Source organism: Pseudophryne corroboree, chromosome 2, assembly GCF_028390025.1.
Source record: "Pseudophryne corroboree isolate aPseCor3 chromosome 2, aPseCor3.hap2, whole genome shotgun sequence".
Lineage (NCBI taxonomy): Eukaryota > Metazoa > Chordata > Amphibia > Anura > Myobatrachidae > Pseudophryne > Pseudophryne corroboree.
The window spans coordinates 990,148,666-990,174,490 of NC_086445.1; the positions used below are offsets into that span (position 1 = coordinate 990,148,666).

General features: G+C 48.3%; 1 protein-coding gene across 10 annotated transcripts in view; it reads left to right on the forward strand.

The window, feature by feature from the left end:
* GRIK1 (glutamate ionotropic receptor kainate type subunit 1) overlaps positions 1 to 25,825 on the forward strand; it is a 630,706-nt gene that overhangs the window by 337,333 nt on the left and 267,548 nt on the right. For all 10 annotated transcript variants that reach the window (XM_063956430.1, XM_063956421.1, XM_063956422.1 and 7 more), the window contains exon 4: positions 12,371 to 12,552. In XM_063956430.1, coding sequence (XP_063812500.1) covers positions 12,371 to 12,552 — 182 coding nt within the window. The remainder of the gene's footprint in view (positions 1 to 12,370; positions 12,553 to 25,825) is intronic.

Consider the following 25,825-nt stretch of genomic DNA (forward strand, 5'->3'; position numbering starts at 1 on the left):
TGCTCTGTGGTGTCGGGCCACACCCACTCTGGTGGCTTGCCACACCCACTCTGGGTGGCTGACCCTTCAGGTGGCTGACCATAACCCTTAAAACTTGGCCTCTACCAATGCATTCCCACAGTGAGCCCTTCATGCCCCTGTCCAAGACAGGTTTGTACCGTGTAGTACCTACTCTAAGTAAATAATAACTGCCTCTTTCTTCCTCTGCTGTCCTCTACTGTCTCACTTAATGTATCATTCTGGTACAAACTGTAATAGTAATATTAATAAGCATATTCTGTATGCAAGTCTTACAACTTTCCCTCTTTATTTCCTCCAAAATGTCCCTGCTCATGTTCTAAATATACTGTATGATAACAACTACTATTAATGTTATTCATTTAGCTGGTTTTTGTACAAATCCAATGATGTGAGGCGCACAACGGGTCTTGCGGTATCTCTCGCGTTTGGGGGGCAGCTTCCGGCACCGTTCTTTAAAACGAGGGTGTGTCTCCCCCCCCCCCCCGTTTTGAAGGCGTGATGTGTACAGGGTCTGCATCGTTGGACGCAGACTTACCCGGGTATCCAAATCCAACGGCCAGTCTGAGTAAGCTTCAACTTACGCAGGCTGTCTGGCGCTTAAAACCATTGAGGCTGCGTCTTCAGACATCCAGGAGGCGTCTTATCTCCTACAGAAGCTTCCTGCTGCATTGGAATTTAATTGCACGGAATTGCAGCGGCTGTGCAATTCCATACAAGCATGAATTGGGCCCTTTATCTCTCTCCACTTTATATATCTCCAAGCTTGGATAAATCTCCCCAGCTGTCTCGTAGTTGTAGCGCACAGCCAGGTAACTTCGCCTTATGACCATTATCCTTCGTTTTCCTCATTCTTTTATCATCCCTCTTCTTTTACGACACACAGTCTGTGCAAACCAATTCAATTAAATAAGAAAGGAAAACCAACTACTCTGCCTCATTCAACAGGGGTCCTGAAAAGTGGAGCGCTATAGTACATGACTACAAAAGAAATAAATAGGAGCTTTTAGAAAGGCACTGGAACTAATATCAGTCTCACTGTAATATGTTAAGTCTAGATACATTATTTTCCTTAGTAATAGCATCCTGTTATATTCATGCTCACTGATTTAATTAACACGGTTCAGTAAATTAATTATTTTACTGCTGCATATTGTATCTTATTTGGACCTCACAGTTTATTTTTATGCCTCCGTATCCCCCACCTCCTGTTCATTTCCATTCTTTGCTTTTTCTGTTGTCTCCCAGCCGGTGTTTTACCTGTCCAGTAAGGATAAAGAATGCCAGTCCTGGATGTGTAGAGCATCTCGAGAATACCACAATCTCACAGAGGGGAGCAATGCATTACATTCTGTTTAATGTTTTATCCAGGCCTCGAAGGAGCACCCGGGCTCCGGATTAGATAAAATCAGTCCCGACATGTTCAGAGAATGGATTCATTGAATCTCAAATGACACAAATGTATTTCTGACAAAGTTTTGTATAGAAATCAATAACTAGCCGCTGTCTTCAGCTGGAGGCCCATATAACAGACTAATGCCATTCAGAAATATATGGAATCCTGATTTACATCGGGCTCTATTATGCAAGACCATCTAGGTAAAGTCTAACGGCTAGTGCAGCGATCTCATCAGCAACAGAGGGAAGGCTTTTAGTCTAAATAGAAAAAAAGACGCCTCCAACTTCTCAATTACTTTTACTTAATGGATCTCGGTTTTGGTCTCAAACAACAGTTTTAGATGGTGTTAGCCATTGTAGCCTATGGGCTACTTACCGTAAAAGTTACCAATAGAGGGATACACACTGTTGTATTTATAATGGGTGCAGTGTGTGTGGTGCACACGGAGCCCCCAGTGTTCAGGGAGGCCCACACCGCAAACCCTGCATCCACTATTTTCAGTACTCACCCTTTGGAGCCCTGCCGCGCAGAATCAGCACTACAAAAAATCACTGGGAAAATGGTGCACGGACAAATTCCTGGAGTTTTGCACATGCGCAGTACGAAAAATCACTGGGAAAATGGCCAATGCGCCCAGAGATGTACGCGTGCGCTGTAGACTCTGGGACAGCGCTTGGGTCTCCTAGTGACCCTAGTTCCCAGAGCTACAGTGCTTCCTAGAGAGGAGGTGGCCCAGACGAAGCCTGCACAAGTGCCTACTCCTATCTAGATGCGCCCCTGGGATTGCGAATTAAAACTTGCTCATGCGTGACAGCAGATGTGCAGTAGCATGACCGGCACTGGAACTAGATAGCAAAGTGATCATTTCAGCAATCAGTTTACTTTTACACATCGCAGGGACAGGCTCCTATTGTAGCCTCCTTCCTTGGATGTGTTTTAGGATACATTTCAGCCATCTTTAACATATTGTTTGCGTGATTAGTTGCGACAAGAAATCAAAGTGATAGAGTTTAAATCCTGATAATAAATATGTTCCTAAGAGTTACTAATATCGTACATGGCTACAAGTTATATGAAATGTTTTATGAATTCGCTCTACTTTATCGTGTACTGGGGTGTGGTATAGTGTGTAGACATTCGCAATGTCAGCATGAGAATGGTCGTAATGTCAGCATGGACTATGTTGACATACATCCTGTCGTCCCTGATATTATGTCGACATTGTTGAAATGTCAACGTAGTCTTTTTAACGTAAGTCCTTTTCCTAAAGCAAATGGTAACCCCAATGATAATTCTAATTATAACCTTAACCCCAAGTGTAACACTAACCTTAACCCTTAATGGAAATGCCGACATTTCCGGTGGCAACCTTCTGTCAGTGTCAGCTTTCATCAATGTTGAGCTTTTGTTGGTGGTATTGTGAATGGAGACCTGGTGACTGCATACAGTGTATTGTGCTGTGATGTTTTGGTTGCTTGTGTTTCTGTCAAAGGAAGAAAGCAGCTCTTGCCCAATGTGTGTTCTTTATATGTACTCAAGAAAACAGGTTCTGCCCCATGTAACATGACTTGGGGGTCTATGTACTAAGCCAGGGGTGGGGAACCTCAGGCCCACGGGCCGTATAAGGCCCACAAAGCCACTTGATCTGGCCCTCCCAGGCTCACCTAACCAAGCTAGATGCCGGGCGCCCACTGAGATTTTGTTACTAGCGGGCGCCCGGCTCACTCCTGAGCTCCGGCTTCCGGCTCTGGCAGTGTGCGTGTGCTGCTATGCGGTGTTATGGAAGAGATGTCATGACGTCTCTCCCATAGTTCTGAGGAGCGGGCAGCCAGGCAGAGGGCAAGGGTCCGGAAGCAGGAGCGTGGCTGGTGAGTATTGTGTTTTTTCTTTCTTTTAAGGTGTGTGTGTAAGCGGTGCTTCTAGGGGTCATATCTAATGGGAGCATATCTACTGGGGGCAGGCTAATTTTTAAGTTGATAATTTTTGTATGGCCCCCGAAGGATTTTATAAATATCCAAATGGCCCTTGGTAGAAAAAAGGTTCCCCACCCCTGTACTTAGCCTTGGAGAGAGATAAAGTGGATAGATATAAAGTACCAGCCAATCAGATCCTAACTGTCATTTTTCAAACACAGCCTGTAACATGGCCGTTAGGAGCTAATTGGCTGGTACTTTATCTCCGTCCACTTTATCTCTCTCCAGGGCTTGGTGCATAGACCCCTTGATTCTAATATCACTTTAAGCTGTCCAGTGATGCATTGCATAACAAAATCATTGTGATATGAGCTGCAAAAAAAACAAAACCCAACAACGATGCAATTCAGCATGAGGCCCCAGTAGGGTGAAAAACAGGGACCACCTTATACATTTTAGTCTGTAAGTTGTAGAAACGACTCTCCAAATTACATGATCTGCAAAACAACGCTGCAAGTTATTTATTTCGATATATATTCAAATAAATCAACTAAATTCATAATTAAAATCACGCCAAGCAGACGAAAGGTTCAGAATTATAACGTGAAATGCAGGCACAGTAAAGGACTAGTCATTGCAAATATATATTTAAAATACTGTATATGTCTGGAATCGCTTATTAATCAATAGGAGTATACATTATTTACCAGGATCATTTTGCATTTAATATTATTGCCCTATTACATCCCTGCGGACAGAACCTCGGGCAAGCCACGGCTTTGAAAAGCTGCCTCTTACTGAATATACCCCATAGGTTCCCATTTAAGAACAAGTGATTAAACTGGTTGTGACTCATAATACTTGTTGCGTATGATAATGGTGCTCCAGCCAATCAGCTCCCAACTGTCAATTTTCAAACACATGACAGTTAGGAGCTGCACACATGACAGTTGGGAGCTGACTGGCTGGAGCCCCATTTATCATATGCAACGAGTTTTATCGTTCACAAGTTTTATCACTCTTTAGTAAATGAGCCCGATACTCTATGTAATTACTGATCCCTTAAGGGCATAAAGCCTTTTGAACCGGGTCTGGGACTCAGGGTCGACACCAATTGGTCAACATACCTTAGGCTGACACCTGAAATAGGTCGACATGGACAAAAGGTCGACGTGGAAAACGGTCGACATGAGGTTTTTTTTTTTACTGTTTTTAGTGTCGTTTTCTTCGTAAAGTGACTGTGAACCCCAATTAGTGCGCCTTGTCCCCTCGCAAGGCTCGCTCTGCTCGCCATGCTTCGGGCAAGGTGCCTCGCTCCATTACCGCTGCACTCGGCACAGGTTACTATTCCCAATTGTAGTCCACGTGGATCGTAAAAGTATGAAAAAGAAACATTTTTTTGAAAAACTCATGTCAAAATTTTTCCATGTCGCCCTTGATCATGTCGACCTTTTGTCCATGTCGACCTATTTAAGGTGTCAACCTTATTGGTGTCGACCTGGAGTCCGGTACCTTTTGAACAAGTTATTACATCTGTACACTTGTCTTTCCAGTACACACACTAACACTAAAGTGAAGAAATAACCCACAATGTAATTCTGTTTCCAATACGTGTGACGACATACTGTAGATGTACAGACTTATGCCATAATAGGGTTGAGTATGGGATGTCGGCAGTTAGGATGCTGTCAGTCAGAATACAGATGCCGACATGCCGACTGCCATAATCGCGACAGGGGCGTGTAACTAAACTAACTCTAACCCTCCCTTCCCACAGGCTAACACTAACCCTCTCCTCCCACAGCATAACCCAGAATCACCGTCCTTCGGGATTCCAGTGTCGGCATTCCAACATATGTCGGGCTTATGGCACCGGCCTCCTGACTGCCGGCCATAATGTTATGGAGCAGGATGAGCCTGCTTTTATACAAGCATCTTTCTGAGATATAGGCAAAGAGGAACTTAATGTATATGTAGTAATCTTAAATAATATAAACTGCCCATTAGTATAGAATCGGATAAAGCCGAAACATATGCCCAGTGATATTTGCCTCCTCTCCGAAGAATAAGAATATATTTAATAATATTGTTGCAATAATAAATTGTTGTAACTTATTTATGTTTTTTTTTTATATTTAAATATAAAGTATCCTATGGCAACCAATCAAATAACTGATTTACTCTTTAACTTGGACAGTATTATTAACTGGTCATTCTGATTGTTTCTCTGGGATACTAATCAAGTAATAATTAGCTGTGACTGGGTTTGTATAAGTTAGATAATAAAGCAATTGTTTTGTTGGTTGCTATGGGTTACTGAGCTTTTACAGTTACAGTAATTTCTAATAACCCCCAATACATCAGTTGTTCCTCCAAACTCCATTGTTTTGTTAATGGGACTGTGACTTGAAGCTGCCACAAGAAGCAAAGGGCGTTATAAAACAGACATAGCATGGCTTATTAGTAAATCGTGATAATCAAGCAGGTAAAAAAAATGTATGTTAGAGCGCACAACATAGGGGGTCATTCCGAGTTGTTCGCTCGGTATTTTTTTCTCGCAACGGAGCGATTAGTCGCGAATGCGCATGCGCAATGTCCGCAGTGCGACTGCGCCAAGTAAATTTGCTATGCAGTTAGGAATTTGACTCACGGCATTACGAGGTTTTTTCTTCGTTCTGGTGATCGTAATGTGATTGACAGGAAGTGGGTGTTTCTTGGCGGAAACTGGCCGTTTTATGGGTGTGTGTGAAAAAACGCTGCCGTTTCTGGGAAAAACGCGGGAGTGGCTGGAGAAACGGAGGAGTGTCTGGGCGAACGCTGGGTGTGTTTGTGACGTCAAACCAGGAACGACAAGCACTGAACTGATCGCACTGGCAGAGTAAGTCTCGAGCTACTCAGAAACTGCACAGAGAAGTCTTTTCGCAATATTGCGAATCTTTCGTTCGCAATTTTGATAAGCTAAGATTCACTCCCAGTAGGCGCCGGCTTAGCGTGTGCAAAGCTGCTAAAAGCAGCTTGCGAGCAAACAACTCGGAATGACCCCCATAGTTGTTTTAGGCTAAAGGGTCTGGGGTAGGGAAGCCAATCCCGGGCCATTTTTTCAATCCCGGGTATCGGGATTAAAAAATGATCAATCCGGGATTCCCGGGATACCCGGGATTGGCTTTCAACTGTTTCCGGCCATCCCCCACGCCCCTCCCCGCCCCTCCCCACCTGCCCTGCAGACATTAAAAAAAGTACACACCTGCACAGCCGGGTAGCTGGGTAGGAGGAGGAGGAGGCGGGGAAGTGCGGGGGAGCCGGTGGTTGAGTGCAGGGAAGCCGGGAGGAGGCGGTGGGTAAATGCATGAGGAGCCGGCGGGTAGTGTAGTGGGAGGCGGGAGGAGGCGGTGTGTGAAGACCGCCGTATCTCCTGCTCTGCGGCTGCTGACAGCGCAGCGTGACCTCACAGTCCCAGGTCAAGCTGCGCAGGGGGAGCCGAGAGGAGGGAGCCGGGCAGCGTCTGAGCGTCCTGAGGACGCTCAACGCTGATCCCTCAATCCCCGGGATTGGAGCTTCCAATCCCGGGATTGAATCCCGGACGTTTTTGGGCCTAAATCCCGGGATCCCGCCGATCCCGATCCCGGGATTGGCCTCCCTAGTCTGGGGTTTCTTGTATTGATAAAAGCCCAAAACCCCAGAGATAGGTATCTTCCCTACCTAATGTGCCCTTAGGCTGGCGACAGATAAGCATGGGGAAGACTATTTCATACCTCTCAGCCTTCCTGATTGTGGTGGAACAGTCCTGCTGTCCTACCGATGGTCCGGAGTGTCCAGTGGGGGTAATAAGAGTGGGAGGTCACTCTCACCAGTGGCACCAAGAGTGGGGTTACTAATACCCAGTGTTCTTGTAGGGGCCTGTCTAAGTCGGTGCCGCTTCACATCACTTAAACAGCAATTTATGGAAGTTATTTTTTAAGGGGGGTGTTGCCACACCGCAAGGATTAGCCCATGACCCCTGCATTACCTGTTCCCGGGAAATCTCTCTACGGCCCTAATAGGGCCTACACACTGGGCGATATCTTGAAAGATATGAACGATATAGTTAATAAATGAATGATAAATCGTTCATATCTTTCAGTGTGGATGCATCAACGATGAATGATGCACGTTCCCGAAAATCGTTCATTGTTGAACGATCATCGTTGATACATGCCAGTCAATTTGGACGATATAGATGTATTTACTCTCATATCGTTCAAATTGCCCATCGCTATCGTCCAGAGTGTAGTAAAAATCGACCATTGATAATATCGTTGGCGATAATACTGATGGTCGAAAATATCGCCCAGTGTGTAGGCTCCTTTACTCTCACTCACTTGCATAGCAGAACAGCAGTGAATACTGCTGAGTGCTTAAAAAGAAAGGCAGGCCTAGCCAAGGATGGACTGGGGTCCAAATTCGCACGGAAAGGGGGACGCACGCGCACTAGCGATGGAGGCATGCCACGAGTTAAGGGGGCATGGACTCACGATGCGCTACCATTCCCATGGAGATGGGCGCGGGAGCATCTACAGCAGAGAACTGGAGGCTGTGCTGCGCGTGTCCTTCCCGACTCTCTGAATGACAGGGCCCGCCCACCAGCCCATCGGCCCTTCAGGCATTTGCCAGAAGTGCAAGATGGGCAGTCCGGCCCTGGGCCTAGCCCAACAACTGGAGATGTGTTGGGAGTGGCTGCAACCATGCCCCCAGCAAGCTAAACAAGTTTGGCGCAGCTACACACTCACCCTGGCGCGCAGTGGGGGTGTGATGTGCAGTCCCTCCTTTTTATATGCGCACCAAAGGCGGTATGCCAATTAACAAAGAGAGTGATGCTATAAGTACTGCCATTTGTCCTTCTATTGTTACTGGCAATTTGCCACCTTACCGGAAAATAATGCTGTATTATTAAAACATGACCTGTTTCAAATTAACTTATTTAGACCTTAGTTCCTCTTTAAGGTATTTAATACTATACAGAGCCGCATCCGTATAATCTAAGGTGGCATTTTTATGCATTATTATTCAGTTTGTGAATTGACATTACAGATAGAGTAGACTTTAGTGTACATTTACTTCACCAGATAAACAATATGCTTTAATGAAGATCACATCTCTAGGCTCTTTTTAACGTCTCAGTGTACCGATAGCACAAAGCTGTCCCTGTGCTCCTATCCTAATGCTCCTATCCGTGTGTGTCTCACGGCAACGATTTGCCTTTTTCTTCGAAAACAAAAATAAGTGCGGCCGGGGAGCATCCATCTTTCTACTGGGGTTTTAACGAAACGTAGACTCTTTAGAACAAACATGTCAAACAATGTCTCTCGTGCAGACTGAGATTATAGAGATAAAGTTCCCTCATTTGCATATATAACACATTCTTTGCTCATTTGCATAAGACAGGCTTTATGTAAAGACACCTGCTGAATAACGTTTGTTTCCTGCGCACATTAGTCCAATCTTTGATTCCATCAGTGTGTGAAAGAAGTACTCTGACAAAGTGCATCATTTCACGCTTACTGCTGTAACAGAATCCCAGCTAATAGATTTCATGCGGATTCTGATGCTGGGACTCCATGACAGCTGAGGCATAAGATAGTGGCTGCAGGAAAGGAAATGTGCAGGATTTAATAGTTCCAGTTCCACTTTACATCATTTCATTCCACCCAAATAGTCAGCTATTGTAGGCCTGCTTCTAGTCCAAGTGGAACCCAGGGCGAAAAGTCCCCCCGCAGCCAAGAAACCCAAAAGGATTTATTTTGCTATCTCTTTACAAATTATTTATAAATATATATATATATATATATATATATATATATATATAAAATCTACAACAAAAACGAGGCGGCACTCAGAGGCTTGTTAGTGAAGAAACTTTCGTGGAAACACTGCATTACATCAACGTTTCGGGAATGTCCTCACCCTTTATCAAGGTGGTACTAGCGAGTGACGAAGGAGAGTACATCCCCGTAACGTTGTTGTAGTGCAGTGTTTCCAATAAAGTTTCTTCATTAACAAGCCTCTGAGTGCCGCCTCATTTTTGTTGGATACATATGGGGGTGCAATACCCGAGTGGAGGGCACCGGAGCAAGTAAGCCCAGGGAGGCATCCAGAGGGCCGGTGATGTATGTGTATCTATATCTATACTTATATCTATAATTATATATATATATATATATATATATATATATATACACATGTGCTTTATACTTGGATAGGGCTGATTGTGAATGTGACATATCATCAGAAATGAACACATCTCACAATATTCCCCTGACTGCGCACGTGATGTGTCCACAGTAGGAGTAGCGCCATCTGAGTCACATGTCCAGCAGACACAGCATACCATGAAATAGGCATTTCTGAGAGGCAACAGGGCAACGACTTTTCAGATGCCCGAACAGCTGCATCTCTTAGGAGTGTCACTCCCGTCACCCAGATCCTGTCGAGAAAAGCCCCATTTCACGGAATGACACATCTGGGTAAATGGTGTCTGACACATCTGCACATGTGCTATATGCAAAATCTCGCTGTTTGCACCCATGGGCAGAGATCCGTCCACCTCAGGATCAGCCCTCTATCCACATCAGGATCAGTCCCCAATCACCTCAGATTCAGCCCTGTCCACTTCAGGATAAGCCCCCGTCCACCTCAGGATCATCTCCCCCCCATCCAGCTCAGAATTGGCCCCCGTCCACCGCAGGATCGCCACTCTTGCACCTCAGGGTCGGCCCTCGTCCACCTCAGGATCAGCCCCCGTCCACCTTAGGATCATCCCCCCTCCCACACACACACACGCACACACTTCAGGATCGGCCCCTGGCCACCTCAGGATCGGCCCCCGTCCACCTCAGGATTGGCCCCCTGTCCACCTCGGGATCAACCCCTATACACCTTAGGATCGCCCGCCGTCCACCTCAGGATCATCCCCCATGCACACATTTCAGGATCATTCCCCCCCCCCCCCCCCCCCCCGTCCACCTCAGGATTGAACCCCGTCCACCACGGGATCGGCCCTCGTACACCTCAGGATCAGCCCCATCCACCTCAGGATCACCCCCCTCCCCCCCCCCCACACACGCACACACACACCTCAGGATCATCCCCCACATCAGGACCGGCTCCCGTCCGCGTCGGATCAACCCCTGTCCACCTCAGGACTGGCCCTCGTCCACCTCGGGATTAGCCCCAGTATATTCAGAAAGGTGTAAATACTTTCTTCTCTTACTGTACTTTTCACTCAGATTAAGACCCCTGTGGGCCCTAGGCAAGATACTGCTGTAGGGTCACTTACAACCTCATCTTTTTATCAGAAAGGATCACACAAAAACAGGTTAAAGTAATTTGGGCTCCTTAGAGCCCACTGAGTCCTAGGCTGGAGCTTAGGTCGCCTAATGGATCACTTATTTGCCCGCTCTGCTTTCACCTGCTTCCATTTTCCTCCGTAAAGGTATCCAAGCTTGGAAAGAGAGATGAAGTGGAGAGAGATAAAGTACAAACCAATAAGCTCCTGTCAAATTTCAAACACAGCCTTAGAAGCTGATTGGTTGGTACTTTATCTCTCTCCACTTTACATTATCTCTCTCTAAGCTTGGATGAATCTCCCCCACACGGAGCGATGTTCAGCTAATTTCTAAGCAATTTTACTAGATTGCTTAGTAATTAGCTGAACATCGCTCTGTGTGTAGGGGTACCGGCAACAGCGATGCGCGGCCCCGCGCGGCGCGATTGCTGGTGTTAGATTGGCCTGCATGCAGGCACAATCTAGCAGGTCGCTCATGTCACTGCTGGGTGAGATGAGCGGCCCCCCGTGCCTGTCTCCCCCCTCGCTCAGCACATCGCGCTGTGCTGAGCGAGGGGAGAGATGTGTGCTGAGCGGTCTGTGCTAGACCGCTCAGCACACATCTCTGGGGAAATCTCCCCGTCAGTACGGCCCTTTAGGCTTGTCAGATGAAAGCAAAGACATATTGCCCCTATCAGCTAGGGACTGGGGATCTAATTCGGCCCGGGCATTCATGAAGGGGCGTGCGCGCACGTCACGAGGGTGCGCCGGCACGATGTACAGAGGCGTGCCGCGAGTCATGGTAGCGTGGACTCGTGGCACGCTCCGTTAGCATGGCGATGCTTGCTGGGGGTGTGGACTCGCGGAACGCCCCCATTTCCATGGAGAACGGTGGGGGCGGCTGAAGCAGAGAGCCGGAGGCTGTGGTGCACGCGGCCTTCCCGACCCTCTGAGGGACCAGATCTGCCCACCTGCCCATCGGCCCTTCAGGCATGTGCCAGAAGAGCCAGATGGCCAGTCTGGTTCCTGGTCTCTATCCAAACAGAGTCCTGGCTTGGATCACTTTGGGGTCCTGAGCAGTGTTGGACTGGGGTATCAAGGGCCCACCGGGGGAGTGCAGTGATAGGGGCCCATACTTAGGGGTGTGACCAGCCTACAAAGGGGTGTGGCCAGCCTCCACAGAGGCTTGAAATGCACAATAGTCTTGTGCAGTGTAATGCAATATTTCTACCTTGTATAATACAAGTGCACAGTCTGGAACCTGATCCCTAGAGGAAGGAGTGGGCCCCCAGGCAGTGGGGCCTACCAGTGGTTTCCCTGGTACCCCTGTGGGCCAGTCCGACCCTGGTCCTGAGTATAACTAAGTCCATAATCCAAACCAAAACACTTGAGGGTGGTTTTGCTAAACCCAAAACAAACCAATGATTAAAACCAAAACACGGGGATCTGTGCACATCTATTAAGTGGTTGAAGTTAATATGGCACAAAGCTATACATTTACTATACAACATGTGCTGCGTTGTGAAATTTGTTGCACGTAAACCTGCTCAGTCTGCGTATCTTCTGCCCTAAACGGCTACTTTGCATTAAACTATGCCTGCAAACTTCCCGTCTTACAGAGCTTAAGTTTTTAACAAAGACGGCTAATTACTTTTTACTGAGCTATCAGAAGAGATCTTTACTTTCCAGTTGTAAGGATTTTACTGTCTAACTAATTTCATTTATTATTTTCTCCTTTAGGTTTAATTCGCCTGCAAGAACTCATCAAGGCTCCATCAAGATACAACATCAAAATAAAAATTCGCCAATTACCCTCAGGAAACAAGGACGCCCGTCCTCTGCTCAAAGAGATGAAGAAAGCCCAGGAATTTTATGTGATATTTGATTGCTCACATGAAACTGCAGCGGATATCCTCAAACAGGTAGACAAGTTACTTTTTTGTTTTTGTATCTTCAAAGTGACAGTTCTGCTTGTGTATGGTACATCAAGGGGAAACACTGCGATGCATTTCTCCATGAATTTATCGTTTTTGTAATGAAAGAGCACAAAATACTTTAGGTTCACTACCTTGATTTCTCAGGTGTTCGATGGAAAGATTGCCACATCTAATATGGCTGAGATTTTTTTCCTCCTGTTTTTATTAACTAGATACTTAGGGGTATATTCAGTTGACATCGAAAGCTGCTGTCTGTCGAAAAGACGTCAGTTTTCGACTTTTTTTAGATTGGAAGGGGTTCCAACCTATTCAATATATTCAACAAGTCGAGGAGCACGTGGATCGGCGGAATAGCTGCCGATCCACGTGCTTGTGTCGGTTTTGGCCCCCTTTTCGACCATCTCAGTCCGACATAAAAAATGTCGGACTGAGATGTGGGACCCAGAGGAGGAAACGGGGGACAGCCGCGGGCAGACAGGGGAGATCAGCGCTACAACACAGTGCTGCAGCAGGATGTCTCACAGCCGCGCCGCTCACGGCAGCATCCACCCGGCTCCAGCAAGTGAGATCACGCTTGCTGGAGCCAGGTTGACACTGCCGTGAGGTCGGGCGGCTGTGTGACATCCTCCTGCAGCGCTACTGTAGCGCTGATCTCCTCCGTCTGCCCGCTGGTCTCCTCGCGGCTCCCCCCCTCTCCTCCTCTGGGTCCCTCATCTCAATTCGACTTTTTAAAAGTTGAATTGAGATGAGATTGAATAGGGGTTGTCAGATCCATTCCGACAAATGCATGTCGGAATGGATCCGACCCTGATTGAATATACCCCTTAGTATAAAAAGAAAAAAAAACTCACATCTTTCACCGAAGGATGGCAGTGATTAAAGGGACTTTCTGCTGCGGGGTACACTGGGCTCCACAAGGATAGACATTGGGGTGTAGAGTAGGATCTTGATCCGAAGCACCAACAGGCTCAAAAGCTTTGACCTTCTTCCCAAGATGCATAGCGCCACCTCCTATATCACCCCGCCTCCGTGCACAGGAGCTCAGTTTGTAGTTGGTGCTTGCAGTGCAAGCATGTAACAGGAAGAGCTGCTCACAGCAGCTCTATAAAAGCTTTTTCTGAGGAAAAAAGAAGACTACAAGGGCTGCAGCAGAGGCACAGATTGTACTGGATGTCAGTAGACATTGCCTGCTGCAGCTCCATCTCTCCCCCAGCGGCGCTGTACACTCCCGTGTCCTGGTTGCCGGGTACCTACAGCAGGAGGCTCCGGTTTTCTTCCAAGTTAGTCACACATGGCTGGGGCTCTCCGGGATCGCGTGGCCACACTTCGGGAGGAGGTAAGTGGGTCCCCGCTCGCGGGACCCGCACTTTATCGCGATCCGGCGCGGCCGGTGGGAGGCGGGCCGCGCGCGCTGGCGGTGGACACTGTGGCAGTAATGGCGATTCCACTAGATCACCAGGGCATGGGTGCAGGTCAGGTTTTCTCTCTAAACCTTTTTTACAAGTAGCCCGCAGTACCCGGTGGTTTTGCCAGCAGAGGGGATAAGGCTTAGACCTGGAGCCCCTCCCCCAGCCCCCGGGTGTCATTTTCTGCAAATGTTCCCACCCTGGAGCTGCATATCTGTCTCTCCCTCACTCCCTGGCAGTGTCTGCGGCGCCATTATCCCTCAGCTCACTGTTCCTGGGAATGCTTGGGCAAATCCTCCTATGTAAAGCCGCCTGGTTGTCAGTGCTGTGACTTTACAAGACACTTAAGTATTCTACCTGCCTTTTTTAGTCAGTGTTAGTTAAGAAAGAGTGCATTTAGTCAGGGTTTCCTAGTAATTACCCTGTGATATACATCCAGTTCTTACTGTGTACTGTTATATCTATTGTTATATAGCTGTGTAAGCTAGTCCAGTGCAGTATTATTGTTAGTAATAACCTCTGCATTGTACAGACTGTGACTATTTGTGTGTGCATTTGATAGCTGAGTGGTGTCCATTTCGTGTCTTTCACTCAACCTGCTATCCCTATATTCTATAACCTGAAGGGGCTTGGTGCGTCAGGTGTTATCTAATATAGGATTTTCACAAAGATATACTGTATTACGTATTTTTCTCTGTGATTTAGTCACCATATCTCTCCTTTATCTCTGCTGGTGCTGACTAGAGGTATTGTGCTGCTGACAAATTGTACTGTGTTGCCTGATACTGCAAGTTATATCATGTCTGCTTCTGAGGGTAATGGTTCTGGGGCTGAACACACTGCCGGTGTTGCTGAAGCTGCAGATACCTATGAGGAGAATATAGCAGCTTTGGGCTCTGGTTCTGGGGGCTCCTTGCCCCCCAGTGGGACGGTGGCAACGGGGACAAATAATAACCCACCGTGGGCCGCTTTTTCCACGCTTCTGCATACGCTAGTTCATAAACTAACACCCCCTATGGGACCCCCAATGCCGGTGCAACCGTTTGTGGTCCCTGCAGCTAACCCGCCGTGGGCGGACGATTTATCTGCTCAAATAAAGAAGTTGAACCAGTCCCTGACTACTAAAAGTCTGACCGTCGCTCACCTACGTCCAAGGGGTCCTCTAAGCGAGCGCTTGTCTCCTCACAATCCACTGCTGTCACTGACACCTCGTCGGATGAAGACGGCACTTACACTGACCCCCACAGGTTCTGGCTGATGGGGAGGGTGGTTCACATGTGGATGTTCCTGATCTTTTGGAGGCTATTAAGTTAATTTTACAGATTACGGATGATCCCGAGCCATTCGTCCCTCCTAAGAAACCAGATAGGTTCAAGCGTCAGAAGGTGATTATACAAGTTTTACCTCACTCTGACCACCTAATTGATATACGTCAGGAACCCTGGGAAAACCCGGGTACGAAGTTTGTGCCTCAAAAGAAGATGCTGGCTCGCTATCCCCTCGCGCCGGAGCTGTCTAAGAATTGGGAAACGCCTCCTCCAGTGGACACACATGTGGCTAGGATGGTGGTTTCCTCAGGTCTACCGGTCACCACCGTCACGTCTCTAAAAGAGCCTACAGATAAACGTGTGGAGGGTTGTCTGAAAGCGATTTACACCCTCACGGGTGCTGCACAAAGGCCCACTATTGCAGCTACTTGGGCTGCAGAGGCCATTGAAGCATGGGCCTTGGAGTTAGATGCTGAAATCTCCTCTGACCATGCTAGACAATGCTTGTCTTATATTGTCACAGCTTCTCGTTATATTAAAGAGGCGGCTTCTGATGCCGGTATCCTGGCAGTCAAGGCCTCTAGTACGTCAGTCCTGGCTCGCCGGATATTGTGGCTGAGATCCTGGTCTGTGGATCTGGACTCTAGAAAAACCCTGGAGGTACTCCCTTTTAAGGGAGATATTCTGTTTGGGGAGGATTTAAATAAGATTGTGGCTGACTTGGCTACTGCCAAGTACAGGCAACTGCCTGTCTGCCAAGTACTGCTCCTTCTGTGTCGAAGGATAAAGGTACTTCCTTTCGCCCTTTTCGTCCTTCAGGTAAAGCAAAAGGTCAGACGTACAACAAGCAGGCCCGCACTTCCAAACCTGGTAAGCCTAAGCCCAAAAGAGCCTGGGCGGCCCGTCAGCCAGCTTCCAAGACAGATATGCCTGCCGCGTGACGGGGCGGGCCTCCCTCTGGGGGATCCCAGGGTGGGGGGCCGGCTTCTAGGGTATACCCAGGAATGGTTGAAGACCACTTCAGATGCCTGGGTACGGGAAATCGTCACGCGTGGTTACGCCATAGCCTTCAAAAACCGACCCCCTCATCGATTTTGCCAGACAGATGTCCCGTTGGACAAGACAAAGGCAAACACTCTACATTCGGTGGTACAGACCCTCCTGGATACAGGAGTCGTAGTACAGGTGCCTCTTTCGCAGAGGGGCCGGGGGTACTATTCTCCACTGTTTCTAGTCCCGAAACCGAATGGGTCCTCCCGGCCCATTCTCAACCTCAAGGCATTGAACAGGTTTGTGAAGGTTTCCAGGTTCCGGATGGAAACCCTTCGTTCTATAGTTCTGGCCTTGGAACCTGGGGACTTCATGGTCTCCCTGGATATACAGGATGCTTACCTGCATATTCCTATAGCAGTGTCTCATCAGCAATACCTGAGATTTGCGATTGGCAACTGCCATTACCAGTTTCGGGCATTACCTTTTGGTTTAACAACGGCTCTGCGAGTCTTTACAAAAGTCATGGCGGTGGTGACGGTGGTACTCCGCCGTCAAGGTGTCAGGATACTGCCGTATTTGGACGACTTGTTAATCCTGGCAAATTCCCCAGAACTTCTCCTGCGTCATCTAGATGTGACGGTCTGGTTTCTGCAAGCCCACGGGTGGCTCATCAACTGGAAGAAGTCATCCCTGATCCCTGCTCAGAGCATGGTGCATCTGGGAGCACTATTTGACACTCACAACCAGCAGTTGTTTCTGTCTCAGGAGAAAGTCCTGAAACTTCAGGACAGGATTCGTTGCTTCCTATCTCGTCCGCAAGTGTCGATACATTCGGCGATGCAGGTGCTGGGCCTCATGATGTCAGCATTCGACATGGTGGAGTACGCTCAATTTCACTCTCGCCCTCTCCAGAGGCTGATTCTAGCCAAATGGGACGGCCTGCCTCACCGGATCAGGTCTCAAATGATCTCATTGACTCCGGAGGTCCATCTGTCGCTGCTCTGGTGGCTCCGGGACCAACAACTGTGCAGGGGCCGTCCGTTCTGGATATCCGACTGGGTCCTGTTGACAACAGATGCCAGTCTAAGAGGTTGGGGTGCGGTGCTGGAGCAACACTCCCTTCAGGGGCGGTGGACCAAGGAGGAGTCCCTCCTCTCGATCAATATTCTGGAGTTGCGGGCGGTCTTCAATGCCTTGAACCTAGCCCAGCATTTAATTCAGAACTGTCCTGTTCAAGTACAGTCGGACAACGCCACCACAGTGGCTTACATAAATCATCAAGGCGGCACTCGAAGCCGCCTAGCAATGAAGGAAGTCTCACGGATTCTACAGTGGGCAGAACGGCAATATTCATTCCGGGAGTCCTGAATTGGGAAGCAGACTTTCTCAGTCGTCAGGACGTGCATGCCGGCGAGTGGGGCCTCCATCCAGAAGTGTTTCAACTCCTATTAGAAAGGTGGGGCCTTCCAGACGTAGATCTGATGGCGTCTCGACACAATCACAAGGTACCGGTCTTCGGAGCAAGGACAAGGGATCCTCAAGCAGCATTCGTGGGTGCGCTGGCGGTACCATGGAGGTTTCGGCTGCCGTACGTGTTCACTCCGGTGTCGCTCCTGCCCAGGGTAATTCGGAAGTTCAAGCAAGAAAAAGGAATTCTGCTTCTCATAGCTCCAGCGTGGCCCAGATGGCACTGGTTCTTAGACCTGCAAGGCCTATCGTCAGGGCGTCCAATTCTACTTCCACAACGCCCAGACCTCCTCATTCAGGGCCCCTGTGTCTATCAGGACCTAGCCCGGCTGTCTTTGACGGCGTGGCTCTTGAAGCTTCCGTCTTAAGGGCTAAAGGGTTTTCTGAGGCAGTCATTCAAACTATGTTGCGGGCCCGGAAACCGGCTTCGGCTCGGATTTACTATAGGGTCTGGCATTCTTACTTTGTTTGGTGCGCATCTAACGATTATGACGCTTCCAAGTTTAGTATAGCCAAGTTGTTGGCTTTTCTTCAGCAGGGCCTGGACTTAGGCCTGCGTTTGGCCTCCCTCAAGGTTCAAATATATGCCTTGTCGGTGTGGTTTCAGAGAAAAATTGCGACCTTACCTGATGTGCATACCTTTACTCAGGGTGTGTTGCGTATCCAACCTCCCTATGTCCCGCCTGTGGCTCCTTGGGACTTGTAGGTGGTTTTGGAGGCGTTACAAGAGTCTCCGTTTGAAACTCTTGGTTCAGCTGATCTTAAGTGTTTTTTTTCCTTAAGGTGGTGTTTCTGCTGGCTATTGCTTCAGCTAGAAGAGTGTCGGATTTGGGTGCCTTGTCTTGTAGTTCCCCATATCTGATATTTCACCGTGACCAGGCGGTTCTTAGGACTCGTCCCGTTTATTTGCCTAAGGTGGTTTCTTCGTTCCACCTTACCCAGGAGATTGTGGTTCTGGCACTTGTTTCTCCTGATCTGTCTCCCAAAGAGCGGTATTTGGATGTGGTACGGGCTCTCTGTATCTATGTGAGGAGAACTGCTTCTGTTAGGAAATCTGATTCTCTCTTTATTCTGTTTGGATTTCACAAACGGGGCTGGCCTGCTCACAAGCAGACTTTGGCCAGATGGATTAGAATGGTGATTGCACATCCTTATGTGAGGGCTGGTCTGTCAGCTCCTGCTCACATTACGGCCCATTCTACTCGGTCTGTTGGACCTTCTTGGGCGGCCCGCCGTGGTGCGACCCTTGAACAATTGTGCATGGCAGCTACGTGGTCCTCAGTGAACACGTTCATTAGGTTCTATGCCTTCGATACCGCCGCTTCCCAGGATACTTCCTTTGGATGCCGGGTTCTTGTGCCCGCTACTGTGCGTCCCCTCCCATAAGGAACTGCTTTAGGACATCCCCAATGTCTATCCTTGTGGAGCCCAGTGTACCCCGCAGCAGAAAACGAGTTTTATGGTAAGAACTTACCTTTGTTAAAACTCTTTCTGCGAGGTACACTGGGCTCCACAAGGCGCCCACCCTGATGCACTTAGCTTATTTGGGTTGGTATGGCATTAGCCGCTGACACTTCTCCTGTCGGGAGAGTGTGGTGTATGTGGCTACTAACCGTTGTCGTCTCTTTTCCTGCTACTGCATTGGGCTTGTTAACTAAAAACTGAGATCCTGTGCACGGAGGCGGGGTGATATAGGAGGCGGCGCTATGCATCTTGGGAAGAAGGTCAAAGCTTTTGAGCCTGTTGGTGCTTCGGATCAAGATCCTACTCTACACCCCAATGTCTATCCTTGTGGAGCCCAGTGTACCTCGCAGAAAGAGTTTTAACAAAGGTAAGTTCTTACCATAAAACTCGATATTCGGCTAATCTGCTCAATTTAAAAACTGTGGCCGGCGTTTGCTGGTTGGTAATTGGTCAGTCCCCACTCCTTGTTTCTGCTGCCAATGCACTTGACTGGTGAATAGTACTGATATGTAGTAAGCTGGCCAGTTGCGGAGAAACAGAGCACTGTCCAGTACCTGATTAGCAAACGGGGCATGCCCAGGGGCGTAAGTTCACACCAGGCACAAATAGACGATTGTGCCGGCCCTAGAGCAGTAGCACAGCTGAGGGGACAGCTTCCCAGTGTCTCTCCAGCCAGCCCCCTTCTGTCTCTCCTTCTGTCGCACAGGCCAACACCCCTTCTGTCTCTCCGCCACCCCCTTCTGTCTCACTTGCCAGCTCCCCTCTGTCTCACAGGCCAGCACCCTTTCTGTCTCTCCCCAGCCAGACCTTCATTCTGTGTCTCCAGGCAGCCCCCTTCTGTCTCTGCAGCCAGTACCCCCTTCTGTCTCTCCAGCTAACCCCCCTTCTGCCTTTCCAGCCAACCCTCCTTCTGTCTCTCCAGCCAACCCCCCTTCTGTCTCTCCAGCCAGTACCCCCTTCTGTCGCTCCAGCCAGTACCCCCACTTCTGTCTCTCCAGCCAGTACCCCCTTCTGTCGCTCCAGCCAGTACCCCCTTCTGTCGCTCCAGCCTGTACCCCCTTCTGTCTCTCCAGCCAGTTACCCCTTCTGTCGCTCCAGCCAGTACCCCCTTCTGTCTCTCCAGCCAGTACCCCCTTCTGTCTCTCCAGCCAGTACCCCCTTCTGTCGCTCCAGCCAGTACTCCCCTTCTGTCTCTCCAGCCAGTACCTCCTCCTGTCGCTCCAGCCAGTACCCCCCTTCTGTCTCTCCAGCCAGTACCCCCTTTTGTCGCTCCAGCCAGTACCCCCCTTCTGTCTCTCCACCCAACCCTCCTTCTGTCTCTCCAGCCAGTACCTCCTTCTGTCTCTCCAGCCAGTACCCCCCTTCTGTCTCTCCAGCCAGTACCCCCTTCTGTCGCTCCAGCCAGCCCCCTTCAGGCTCTCCAGCCATCCCCCTTTTATAAATTCATTCAGCCCCCTTCGGTCTCTCCAGCCATCCCCCTTTTATAAATTCATTCAGCCCCCTTCGGTCTCTCCAGCCAGCCCCCTTCAGTCTCTCCAGCCCCCACATTCTGCATCCTGCAGTCCAGACATTTACCTTATACTGTTTATTTTGATTGCTCTTCTTCACGTTGTGACCGGCTACTCTCTGAGAGCGATGCGGCGCACATTTGTGCCTCTCGCAATAAAAACAAAAATCCTGGAAACTGTACAGATGCACCCAGCTATAATCGCTGCAATGATCAGCAGGCAGTGGTTAAAAATAGATTTATCTGTGCCCCTTGTGCCTCCTTGATGGTTTACATACTTAACCGATGTTTGTGGGTCTGTGCGCGCCCCATTGTGCGCATATGCAGAACGAGTCCTGCTTCCTTGCATGTAGTGCCCCCAGGCCGCATGCTGCAGATGTTTGGGGGCGGGGAGGGGTTGTCACTGTCCTGTGTTCCCAGAGATGGGGGAGTGTGTCCCCCGGTTTATGGGAGTGCCAAGGCCAGGGTTTGCATTGTAGGACACAGATTTCCTGTTCTTGCAAGTGGCCAGGTGTCAGTCAGTCTGAGTAAGCGTCTCCAAGTGCCATCATGCCCTGGCAGGTGTGCTGTGGCTAGTAGTTCACCTGTAAAAATGCAATATTAATTATTACAATTACGATTACCTCTGTACTTACTGCCAACATTGGTATGGAGAAAGGCCCTAGTGCCAATGGCGGAACTACCGTGGGTTTCCACGGCCCGCTGCTCCCCCTGCACCCGGTCACGGGCTGCCTCCAAAGGCCGCTGCTCCCCCTTCGTCCGCCAGACAGACCGGGTGTTTAGGGAGTGGGGCCAAATGCTGTGTAGTGCCCACCCCATCAGAAACCTGAGCTCATTGCTGCACTGATGTAGTATCTCTCTTGCTTGTTCCCCCTCCCCCCCCTCTCTCTGTTCTTTTTCTCGCTCTCTCTCTCCCCGGCACTGTCTCTATCTCCCTCACTCTCTTCCTGACACTGTCTCTCTCTCTTTCCGACACTCTATCTCTCCCTGACACTGTCTCTCTCTTCCACTCTCTCTCCCTGACACTCTCTCTCTCTTCCCCCTGAAACTCTCTGACACTGTCTCTCTCAACGACACTCTCTCCCTCACTCTCTTCCTGAAATTGTCTCTCTCTCTCTGCCTCTATCCTTGACACACTCTCACTCTCTCCGTGACATTGTCTCTCTCCCTAATACTTACTCTCTCTCTCCCCCTGACACTGTCTCTCCCTGACACTGTTTGTCTCTCTATCTCACCTTCCTGCCACTGACTGTCTTTCTGTCCCTGACACTCTCTCTCCCCCTGACACTCTCTCTATCCTTCCCACTTGACACTGACTGTCGCTCTCTCTCTCTCTTTGACACTGTCTCTCCCCCTGACACTGTCTCTCTCTCCCTGACACTGTCTCTCTTTCCCTCTCTTGCCCTGACGTACTCTCTCCCTTAAACTGTTCCTCTCTCTATTTCTCTCTCTCCCTGACTCTCTCTCTCTTTCCGCCTGACACTGTTTCTTTCTTTCTCTCTTTCGCCCTTTCACCCTCCCTCCTTGACAGTCTCTCTCGCCATCCCTCCTTGACACTCTCTCTCTCTCCCTAAAACTGTCTCTCCCCCTAACCCTCTCTCCTTGACACTGTATCTCTCCCTCTCTTTCCCTTACACTGTCTCTCCCTGATGCTCTCCCTGACATTCTTTCCCTCTCTCTTTGTGTCTTCTTCTCTCTTCCCGACATTGTCTCTCTCTCCCTGACAGTCTCTTCCTGACGCTGTCTCTCTCCCTCTCTGATGCTGTCTCTCTCTCTCTGTGACACTCTCTCCCTGACACTGTCTCTTTTTCTCTATCTGACACCCCTCTCTCCCTTACACCCTCTCTCTTTCCCTCTGTTTCTCCCTCTTTCTCTCCCTGACATTCTCTCACTGCCGTTCGCTGCCGTCCCTCTTTCTTTCTCCTCCCCCTCTCTCTGTCTGACACCCTCCCTCTCTGATAACCTGTATCTCTGTCTCTCTCTCTCTCTCCCTGGTGCCCTCTCATTTCTTTCTCTCTTTCTCCCTGACACCCTTTCTCTTGCTGCTCTCTCTCTCTCTCTCATTTTCTCTTTTTACCTGAAGCCTTCTCTCTCTCCCTCTTTTTCTCGCTCTTCTCTCTCTTTCTCCATCTCCCTGACACCCTCTTTGTCTCCTCACTCCCCTCACTCTCTCTCCCTCCTGCTTCACTAAGGGGCATTTTAGTGACAATGTTCTAGTTACGCCCCTGCCTAGTGCTATTAGCATTGGGGCTGGTTGGACCCAGAAAGAGGGGCGCACACATTTATTTTTGCGGGCCCCACTCCCATACTGAACTTATGGCTGCACTTTCAAGTGCCGTAAAGTTGGCATTCTTCTAGCAGTATGACAGCATGCAGTGAGCAACTTCCAAATGTTTTCTGGTAAACAGAGCTGTTTCACTATTGTAGGTGACATAATAATGGCAAAATAACATTATACAGCTGCAAATGTTCGTGTGCATCTGCAGAGACCTACAGCACGTTACCAAGGGTTCCTGTTTCACCAACAACAAGCTAACAGCTCACAGAGTGCACAAGAACCCAGCCCCGTGTTGCCTTGAATTTTATTGAAAGGGTTACACATCTTCATTACTTATGGCAGCCACTGCTGGCTTTTAATCTTTTAAATCATTATAAATTAGAGATGAGCGGGTTCGGTTTCTCTGAAACCGAACCCGCACGAACTTCATGTTTTTTTCACGGGTCCGAGCAGACTCGGATCCTCCCGCCTTGCTCGGTTAACCCGAGCGCGCCCGAACGTCATCATGACGCTGTCGGATTCTCGCGAGACTCGGATTCTATATAAGGAGCCGCGCGTCGCCGCCATTTTCACACGTGCATTGAGATTGATAGGGAGAGGACGTGGCTGGCGTCCTCTCCATTAGAAATTAGATTAGAAGAGAGAGAGAGATTGTGCAGAGTCAGACAGAGTTTACCACAGTGACCAGTGCAGTTGTTGTTAGTTAACTTTTATTTATTTTAATATAATATATCCGCTCTCTGCTATATCCGTTCTCTGCCTGAAAAAAAACGATACACAGCAGCAGCCAGTCACACAGTGTGACTCAGTCTGTGTGCACTCAGCTCAGCCCAGTGTGCTGCACATCAATGTATAAAAGGCAAAGCTTATAATAATTGTGGGGGAGACTGGGGAGCACTGCAGGTTGTTATAGCAGGAGCCCCCAGGAGTACATAATATTATATTAATTTAAAATTAAACAGTGCACACTTTTGCTGCAGGAGTGCCACTGCCAGTGTGACTAGTGGTGACCAGTGCCTGACCACCAGTATAGTAGTATATTGTTGTATGTATTGTATACTATCTCTTTATCAACCAGTCTATATTAGCAGCAGACACAGTACAGTGCGGTAGTTCACGGCTGTGGCTACCTCTGTGTCGGCAGTCGGAACTCGGCAGGCAGTCCGTCCATCCATAATTGTATTACAATATATACCACCTAACCGTGGTATTTTTTTTTCTTTCTTTATACCGTCGTCATAGTGTCATACTAGTTGTTACGAGTATACTACTATCTCTTTATCAACCAGTGTACAGTGCGGTAGTTCACGGCTGTGGCTACCTCTGTGTCGGCAGTCGGCAGGCAGTCCGTCCATCCATAATTGTATTATTATTATAATATATACCACCTAACCGTGGTTTTTTTTTCATTCTTTATACCGTCATAGTGTCATACTAGTTGTTACGAGTATACTACTATCTCTTTATCAACCAGTGTACAGTGCGGTAGTTCACGGCTGTGGCTACCTCTGTGTCGGCAGTCGGCAGGCAGTCCGTCCATCCATAATTGTATTATTATTATAATATATACCACCTAACCGTGGTTTTTTTTTCATTCTTTATACCGTCGTCATAGTGTCATACTAGTTGTTACGAGTATACTACTATCTCTTTATCAACCAGTGTACAGTGCGGTAGTTCACGGCTGTGGCTACCTCTGTGTCGGCAGTCGGCAGGCAGTCCGTCCATCCATAATTGTATTATTATTATAATATATACCACCTAACCGTGGTTTTTTTTTCATTCTTTATACCGTCGTCATAGTGTCATACTAGTTGTTACGAGTATACTACTATCTCTTTATCAACCAGTGTACAGTGCGGTAGTTCACGGCTGTGGCTACCTCTGTGTCGGCAGTCGGCAGGCAGTCCGTCCATCCATAATTGTATTATTATTATAATATATACCACCTAACTGTGGTATTTTTTTTTCTTTCTTTATACCGTCGTCATAGTGTCATACTAGTTGTTACGAGTATACTACTATCTCTTTATCAACCAGTGTACAGTGCGGTAGTTCACGGCTGTGGCTACCTCTGTGTCGGCAGTCGGCAGGCAGTCCGTCCATCCATAATTGTATTATTATTATAATATATACCACCTAACCGTGGTTTTTTTTTCATTCTTTATACCGTCATAGTGTCATACTAGTTGTTACGAGTATACTACTATCTCTTTATCAACCAGTGTACAGTGCGGTAGTTCACGGCTGTGGCTACCTCTGTGTCGGCAGTCGGCAGGCAGTCCGTCCATCCATAATTGTATTATTATTATAATATATACCACCTAACCGTGGTTTTTTTTTCATTCTTTATACCGTCGTCATAGTGTCATACTAGTTGTTACGAGTATACTACTATCTCTTTATCAACCAGTGTACAGTGCGGTAGTTCACGGCTGTGGCTACCTCTGTGTCGGCAGTCGGCAGGCAGTCCGTCCATCCATAATTGTATTATTATTATAATATATACCACCTAACCGTGGTTTTTTTTTCATTCTTTATACCGTCGTCATAGTGTCATACTAGTTGTTACGAGTATACTACTATCTCTTTATCAACCAGTGTACAGTGCGGTAGTTCACGGCTGTGGCTACCTCTGTGTCGGCAGTCGGCAGGCAGTCCGTCCATCCACAATTGTATTATTATTATAATATATACCACCTAACCGTGGTTTTTTTTTCATTCTTTATACCGTCGTCATAGTGTCATACTAGTTGTTACGAGTATACTACTATCTCTTTATCAACCAGTGTACAGTGCGGTAGTTCACGGCTGTGGCTACCTCTGTGTCGGCAGTCGGCAGGCAGTCCGTCCATCCATAATTGTATTATTATTA